The following is a 9,210-nucleotide window of genomic DNA, read 5'->3' as shown; positions in this document are numbered from 1 at the left end:
TATCCCAGGTTGATTGAGATTCTGGGCTAAGCTTGTCATCCCATCCAATACCTTCGAGCCATAACTGCTGCATTAAGATTTTGGATCTGATGATGACTAGAGCTATCCATCCCGCAGGATCAAATAATTGCGCAATAGCCGATAATACCATGCGCTTTGTCATCAATTGATTATATTCAAAGGGTTTCAATGAATATGTGAATGAATCGGATAAAGCGTTCCATTTCACTCCTAAAGTTTTTGTTGAACTTGATTCATGAAACCGCAAGAAGTCTAAATCGTATAAATCTTGAGATGGGATGTGAGAAAATAATTATGGGTCATTTGCTATTATTTTCTTGAGAGGAAATCCTGCTTGAGTTAAAACTTCAATTAATTCAGCTTGTGCCTTCAGGGTTTCTTCCATTGAGAAACCTCCCGACAAAATGGCAGCAACATATGTTTCCCGCCTAAGAATCTCCACAACTCTGGGATATTTTTCTTCATAATCAGATGCCAATTGCAATAGAGTGCGTATAGCGAGAAAAGGGGCACAGTTGATGCCAAAAGTGACTGTTTTAAGTTGATAGTCTTTAATAGGACCATCTGTAGAACCCCGGAATAAAATACATTGGTAGGGTCTGTCATGCGGGTGTAAAAGAATCTGTCTATACATTTTCTGAATATCACCGCAGAAAACGATTTGATATTTTCGCCAATTCAAAATTATCGAGGTGAGATCAGATTGTAAAGCCGGACCCGTATGCAATACACCATTCAGAGAGAACCCTGACTTTGTTTTCCGTGATGCATTAAAGACGATTCGAACTTTTGTCGACTTGTGTTCGGCTCGTATCACCGCATGGTGTGGTAAATAAAATGAGTTAAACTTGCCATCGAAACATATTTCACGAGACGATGTCTCTTCTGCGTGGTCAAGTTCAATGTACTCGTTGAGAACTTCATTGTATTGAGTTTTTAATTCAGAATTCTTGGATAAATTGCGTTCCATATGATTATATTGTGCTATAGCAATAAATCTCGATGAGCCCAAGTACATTGATTGAGAAAACTCTTCCCTAAAAGGAAGTCTCACCATGTAACGACCATTTGAAATTCGAGTAGTAGTTTTTTTTATAAAATTCCTCACAGAACGCATCAGCAGCTGAGACGAGATGGGAGGTTGGTACTTCTTCCTGTTCCCAAAATTTTCTCAACAAATCGCTGAGAGAAGTCCCTTCGCATTCGAGAACATTTACAGAGAATATAGTTTCAGTCCGCATTGGACCACTAAGTACCCAACCGAATATTGTATTATACGCAGAGGTTTCTCCACATATATTCTTTTTGATTCCGTCAATGTTAATGAAACGTTCAGAATCATTTCCAAGAACCAAATCAATATGGGAAGATTTATTAAAATGTGGATCCGCCAACACGAGATCGTTTAATTCAGAAGGATTCGGAATTTCGAATGAAACAGTAGGATGTTTCTTTGTTACCTTTGGTAATACAATAGCAGATACGCTAAAACGAATGTCTCTGTTTTTCGAAACTATAACCATCTGGCATAGCTTGTCAGATTTCTGAATATGACATCCAATTCCTGATATCTCAAAGTTGGACTTAATTGTTGGAAGCTGTAATAGGTTCTGGATTCTCTGAGAAATAAAAGTTCGTTGAGAGCCCGGATCTATTAGAGCTCTGACCGTGAAAAATTCTTCCATGTGTTCAATCTGCACTAAAGCAGTTCGAAGCAAACTCATATCATTATTGGAAGCAAAATTTGCTTGAATGTGTGAGGAATTAATTTGCCTTGACGAAGAGGGACCTTCATATAATGGCAATTGATTTGTAACATTTTTAGTGGGCTTTTGATGATTCTGGCTTCATTTTTAGATTCATTGTTTACAGGATCTCGATTTTTATTCTCATTGTAATTATTTCTGAGATGAAGCAAACTGTGATGGGATTTATGACAAATAATACAAGTGTTAATGCTTTTCCAGTTCGTTTTGAGGTGGGATGATGAAAGACAATTACTGCAAAGTGTGATTTGTTTCACAAAGTATGCATGTAGATGCAAGTTTTTCTTGAGAATGGTACGTTTGAATTTTGCCAGAGCCCTGAGATGAGCTTTTATTGATATAATCAGTTTTATTGGAGATTTGAGATGAGTTGGTATGTTGCTGCTTGGTATATCGAATACTTGATATGCGTTCAACTACTTCGAATCTATTTATCAAAAATTCATCAAGTTGGTTCCATGTTGGCAATTCTCGATGAGATCTTAGGGATTATTCCCGTAGAGAAAGAGTCTCATCGGGTAGCTTAGTAGAAATTAAATAAATGTGTATTGGATCCCAACCACTCGACATCGAGCGTTCGAAGTGTACATAAACAATCATTAACTGTAGATTGAATCCTTTGAATTGATTCACTGTTCTCTACAGATGCAACGGGTATATTAAAGAGAATTTTCAACTGATTGTCGACCAAAACTCGTTTATTCTCATAGCGAGACTTGAGCGCGTCCCACGCTAAAGAAAAATCCTCATTGCATAAAGTATAACGCTTGACAATAGCCCCAGCTGGGCCTCTGGTCTTATTGCGTAAATGGTAAAGTTTTTGAGCGGGTGTTAATTTCGGATGATTGACATGAACGAGGGCCACTCCTCGTAACCACCTTTAAAAACCTCGGTATCACAAGGAGGGACTTTAATATAGCTATGGTTTGAGTCATGAGAGGAGATTGGAACAGGATTTCGATTCTGCGGAACATATTCGGGAATTAGACCATGTCTGGCTTGTTGTCGTGTATGGCCTCCATATATTCGCAGTGGAGCGGATTACTAAGGCCTTCAACATGTCTCTGAAAGGAAATCCAATGGGAAAAAAGCGGCCGCCATGGTGGACTACGGAGTTAAGTAATATGAGGAAATCCTGCAGGAAGCTCTTTAACAAAGCAAAGTCCACAAGAGCTCCGGAGGATTGGGACACTTACAAGATGAATCTGAGAGCATATAAACGAGAACTGATAAGGTCTCAACAAAACTCTTGGGATGATTACTGTAGCAGTATTGAGAATACGTCAGAGGCTTCCAGACTACGGAAGGTACTAGCATCCACTAACACCGCTCTAGGTTTCATTAAAACATCGGAGGGAAATTGGACAACGTCCAGTGAGGAGACGTTGGAGGTACTTTTGGACACACACTTCCCCGGAAATCAGACGGTTGAACCATGTTCTGGCGGTGTAACAGAGGCTCATCGAGGAAATTGTGTCGGAATCTAGAATAAAATGGGCTTTAAATAGCTTTGGAGCATTCAAATCCCCCGGACCTGATGGAATTACTCCGGCGGAATTACAAGCAGTGGCTGAAAGAATTATCCCCTGGTTGACGGTGATATATAAACGATGTGTAAACTTAGCATATATTCCAGAAAAGTGGAGGGAAACAAAAGTCGTCTTCATACCTAAAGCAGGAAAAGCCTCTCACTCGAGTGCGAAGGATTTCCGAACAATCAGCTTATCCTCATTCCTACTTAAGACCCTGGAGAGGATGATAGATATGTATCTTAGAACTAGCGTGAATTCATGTTTGCTCTCTAAACGACAGCATGCATACTCGAAGGGCAGGTCTACTGAGACCGCATTGCATGAACTAGTCAGCTTCTGGTTTCCCTAGAAAAAGAAAGGATAAAAGAGGTGGCATATGCAGATGATGTGGCGCTAGCAGTCAGGGGAAAATTCCCATCCATAATCAGAGATATTATACAGAGAGCTCTCCGGATGACTGAGAAATGGGCGAAAGATAATGGTCTTGGTGTAAATCCAGCAAAGACAGAACTAGTTATGTACTGCAAAGATCGCAAAACTCCCACGGTTAGGCCCATTTCCTTAGGGGGTACTGAAATTCCCTTTGGTGAGTGTGCAAAATACCTTGGCGTTGTTTTGGACAGGAAGCTGAATTTTAGGCTTAATATTGAAGAGAGGGCGAGAAAGCCACGGTAGCAGTTTTTTACTCGTGCAAAAAGGCAATAGGGAAAAAGTGGGGACTAAAACCAAAAATTGTGCATTGGCTATACACGGCAGTAGTTAGACCTATAATGCTATATGGTGTTGTAGTCTGGTGGCAGGCACTTCAGAAACCGACTTGTTTAGATAAAGTTCAGCGTATGGCGAGTTTATGTATCTCAGGCGCATTTAGTAAGACAGGCACAGATTCCCTTAATGTCATGCTACATCTATTGCCTTTAGATATTTTGGCCAAACAGTCAGCTGCAACAACGGCTGTGCGGTTGCGCGGGCTATCGCTGTGGTCGAAAAAAATGTACGGTCATAGTTCGGTCCTCAAAGTAATGCCAGATGTGCCTAACGTAGTGGATTACACCCTGGCAAAACCACTTTTCGACAAAAAGTTTGAAACTCTAATTCCCAACAGTGAGGCGTGGTGTACACAGACCCCGGGGAATAAAAGATATATAGATTTCTATACTGATGGCTCCAAATTAAATGGACAAGTGGGGTTCGGAGTATATTCTAAAGATCTGGAAATTCGAATAGCGAAAAGATTACCTAATCGCTGTAGTGTTTTTCAGGCTGAAATATTGGCAATTAGTATATACTCAGACAGCCAACCTGCAATAAAATCCTTGGACTCTGTGTTCCTTAACTCGAAAAGGGCCATAGACTGCCGCAAATCTCTCAACGAGATGGCTGAGCAGTACAATAATCACGTAATATGGGTGCCTGACCATAGGAACATACCGGGGAACTGCGAAGCAGATGTGTTAGCAAGGCTAGGAACTACCTTACACATTCCAGGGGAACTAGAATCTGTTGGTATGCCTCTGGCCACCTGCAAGCTCTTACTGCGTGAGAAGGCTGTTATGATGGCCAATATTCGATGGGAGAATTGCAAGGGTTGTAACGACACCAAGCAAATATGGCCCCATTTAAACTTAAACCGCACACTAGATATGCTAGTGTTCTCAAGGCGTCAGATAGCACTCCTGATATCTGCTATAACGGGTCGCTGCCTGATAGGCGAATTTGCAAAAACTATAGGTGCGAAGTATAATGACTATTGTATAAGCTGTCATGATGTGGAGGAAAAGGAATCAATTAAACACCACTTGTGTGCGTGTCCTGCTTTTTGTGTAAGGCGTAAGCGAATTTTAAGAGCATATAGCTTTAGATTACTGGCGGACATGAAAAACGTTAACTTAAGCAGTTTGTTAATGTTTTTGGATCAATCTGGTTGGTTCAACAAAAGTAAATAATAGAGAAGGAAGACTAGAAGTGCCCATATGTAATAGGTACATTTAGTTAAATGTGGTATAAGAATGGACTAAATAGGCTAAGTGAGCCTGAAATTTAATCGGGCTGCCACTTTAACATAACCTAACCTACCCTAGAGCCAAAAGGACTACCCCCAAAAAATGGAAAAATCCACCCAAAACCTAAAAAAATTGAAATTTTTATATGAAAAACTTCTTTTGCCCATATCTCCTAAACTAAGCGTCCTAGAGCGAAAAGGACTTTAATCACCCCCAAAAAATTACAAAATCCACCCAAAACCTAAAAAAATTGAAATTTTTATATGAAAAACTTATTTTGCCCATATCTCCTTAAATATGCGTCCTAGAGCGAAAAGGACTTTAATTCGTGACCACCCCCAAAAAATTGAAAAATCCACCGAAAACCTAAAAAAAAATTGAAATTTTTATATGAAAAACTTCTTTTGCCCATATCTTCTTAAATATGCGTCCTAGAGCGAAAAGGACTTTAATTCGTGACCACCCCCAAAAAATTGAAAAATCCACCCAAAACCTAAAAAAATTGAAATTTTTATATGAAAAACTTCTTTTGCCCATATCTCCTAAACTAAGCGTCCTAGAGCGAAAAGGACTTTAATTCGTGACCACCACCAAAAAATTGAAAAATCCACCCAAAACCTAAAAAAATTGAAATTTTTATATGAAAAACTTCTTTTGCCCATATCTCCTAAACTAAGCGTCCTAGAGCGAAGAGAGAAGTTCACCACTGTGGTATCACAATGGACTGAATAGTCTAAGTGAGCCTGATACATTGGGCTGCCACATAACCTAACCTAACCTAACCTAGAGCGAAAAGGTCTTTAATTCGTGACTACCACCACAAAATTGAAAAATCCACCCAAAACCTAAAAAAAATTGTAATTTTTATATGAAAAACTTCTTTTGCCCATATCTCCTTAAATATGCGTCCTAGAGCGAAAAGGACTTTAATTCGTGACCAGCCCCAAAAAATTGAAAAATCCACCCAAACCTTAAAAAATTAAAATTTTTATATGAAAAACTTCTTTTGCCCATATCTCCTTAAATATGCGTCCTAGAGCGAAAATGACTTTAATTCGTGATCACCCCCAAAAAATTGCAAAATCCACCCAAAACCTAAAAAAATTGAAATTTTTATATGAAAAACTTCTTTTGTCCATATCTCCGTAAATATGCGTCCTAGAGCGAAAAGGACTTTATATGAAAAACTTCTTTTGCCCATATCTCCTAAACTAAGCGTCCTAGAGCGAAAAGGACTTTAATTCGTGACCACCCCCAACAAATTGAAAAATTCACCCAAAACCTAAAAAAAATTGAAATTTTTATATGAAAAACTTCTTTTGCCCATATCTCCTAAACTAAGCGTCCTAGAGCGAAAAGGACTTTAATTCGTGACCACCCCCAACAAATTGAAAAATTCACCCAAAACCTAAAAAAAATTGAAATTTTTATATGAAAAACTTCTTTTGCCCATATCTCCTTAAATATGCGTCCTAGAGCGAAAAGGACTTTAATTCGTGACCACCCCCAAAAAATTGAAAAATCTACCCAAAACCTAAAAAAAATGAAATTTTTATATTTTTTGCCCATATCTCCTAAACTAAGAGTCCTAGATCGAAAAGGACTTTAATTCGTGACCACCCCCAAAAAATTGAAAAATCCACCCAAAACCTAAAAAAATTTAAATTTTTATATGAAAAACTTCTTTTGCCCATATCTCCTAAACTAAGCGTCCTAGAGCGAAAAGAACTTTAATTCGTGACCACCCCCAAAATATTGAAAAATCCACCCAAAACCTAAAAAAATTTAAATTTTTATATGAAAAACTTCTTTTGCCCATATCTCCTTAAATATGCGTCCTAGAGCGAAAAGGACTTTAATTCGTGACCACCCCCAAAAAATTGAAAAATCCACCCAAAACCCAAAAAAATTGAAATTTTTATATGAAAAACTTCTTTTGCCCATATCTCCTAAACTAAGCGTCCTAGAGCGAAAAGGACTTTAATTCGTGACCACCGCCAAAAAAATTAAAAATCCACCCAAAACCTAAAAAAATTTAAATTTTTATATGAAAAACTTCTTTTGCCCATATCTCCTAAACTAAGCGTCCTAGAGCGATAAGGACTTTAATTCGTGGCCACCCACAAAAACTTGAAAAATCCACCCAAAACCTAAAAAAATTGAAATTTTTATATGAAAAACTTCTTTTGCCCATATCTCCTAAACTAAGCGTCCTAGAGCGAAAAGGACTTTAATTCGTGACCACCCCCAAAAAATTTCAAAATCCACCCAAAACCTAAAAAAATTTAAATTTTTATATGAAAAACTTCTTTTGCCCATATCTCCTAAACTAAGCGTCCTAGAGCGAAAAGAACTTTAATTCGTGAATCCACGAAAAACCTAAACCTAAAAAAATTGAAATTTTTTTATGAAAAACTTCTTTTGCCCATATCTCCTTAAATATGCGTCCTAGAGCGAAAAGGACTTTAATTCGTGACCACCCCCAAAAAATTGAAAAATCCACCCAAAACCTAAAAAAATTGAAATTTTTATATGAAAAACTTCTTTTGCCCATATCTCCTAAACTAAGCGTCCTAGAGCGAAAAGGACTTTAATTCGTGACCACCCCCAACAAATTGAAAAATTCACCCAAACCTAAAAAAAATTGAAATTTTTATATGAAAAACTTCTTTTTCCCATATCTCCTTAAATATGCGTCCTAGAGCGAAAAGGACTTTAATTCGTGACCACCCCCAAAAAATTGAAAAATCTACCCAAAACCTAAAAAAAATTGAAATTTTTATATTTTTTGCCCATATCTCCTAATCTAAGAGTCCTAGATCGAAAAGGACTTTAATTCGTGACCACCCCCAAAAAATCGAAAAATCCACCCAAAACCTAAAAAAAGTTAAATTTTTATATGAAAAACTTCTTTTGCCCATATCTCCTAAACTAAGCGTCCTAGAGCGAAAAGAACTTTAATTCGTGACCACCCCCAAAATATTGAAAAATCCACCCAAAACCTAAAAAAATTTAAATTTTTATATGAAAAACTTCTTTTGCCCATATCTCCTTAAATATGCGTCCTAGAGCGAAAAGGACTTTAATTCGTGACCACCCCCAAAAAATTGAAAAATCCACCTAAAACCCAAAAAAATTGAAATTTTTATATGAAAAACTTCTTTTGCCCATATCTCCTAAACTAAGCGTCCTAGAGCGAAAAGGACTTTAATTCGTGATCACCGCCAAAAAAATTTAAATTTTTGTATGAAAAACTTCTTTTGCCCATATCTCCTAAACTAAGCGTCCTAGAGCGAAAAGGACTTTAATTCGTGACCACCTCCAAAAAATTGAAAAATCCACCCAAAACCTAAAAAAAATTGAAAATTTTTTTAAGAAAAACTTCTTTTGTCCATATCTCCTTAAATATGCCTCCTAGAGCGAAAAGGACTTTAATTCGTGACCACCCTCAAAAAATTGAAAAATCCACCCAAAACCTAAAAAAATTGAAATTTTTATATGAAAAGCTTCTTTTGCCCATATCTCCTAAACTAAGCGTCCTAGAGCGAAAAGGACTTTAATTCGTGACCACCCCCAAAAAATTCAAAAATCCACCCAAAACCTAAAAAAATTGAAATTTTTATATGAAAACCTTCTTTTGCCCATATCTCCTAAACTAAGCGTCCTAGAGCGAAAAGGACTTTAATTCATGACCACCCCAAAAAATTGAAAAATCCACCCAAAACCTAAAAAAATTGAAATTTTTATATGAAAAACTTCTTTTGCATATATCTCCTAAACTAAGCGTCCTAGAGCGAAAAGGACTTTAATTCGTGACCACCCCCAAAAAATTGAAAAATCCACCCAAAACCCAAAAAATTGAAATTTTTATATGAAAAACTTCTTTTG

At 37.3% G+C, this 9,210-nt stretch overlaps 1 protein-coding gene across 1 annotated transcript; it reads right to left on the bottom strand.

Moving 5' to 3' along the window:
- Positions 1-313: 313 nt before the first annotated feature.
- On the bottom strand, positions 314-2,761 carry LOC142235726 (uncharacterized). The gene is made up of 5 exons (XM_075306985.1): positions 2,739-2,761; positions 2,351-2,665; positions 2,023-2,268; positions 1,135-1,866; positions 314-1,058 (listed from the first exon to the last, which is right to left on the bottom strand). Exons 1-5 carry the CDS (start codon positions 2,759-2,761, stop codon positions 314-316), a joined length of 2,061 nt encoding a protein of 686 aa, XP_075163100.1.
- Positions 2,762-9,210: the final 6,449 nt, after the last annotated feature.

The sequence above is a fragment of the Haematobia irritans genome, chromosome 4 (assembly GCF_050003625.1).
Source record: "Haematobia irritans isolate KBUSLIRL chromosome 4, ASM5000362v1, whole genome shotgun sequence".
Lineage (NCBI taxonomy): Eukaryota > Metazoa > Arthropoda > Insecta > Diptera > Muscidae > Haematobia > Haematobia irritans.
The sequence above is the reverse complement of the archived record's forward strand: the minus strand, read 5'-3'. Positions and strand labels throughout refer to the sequence as shown.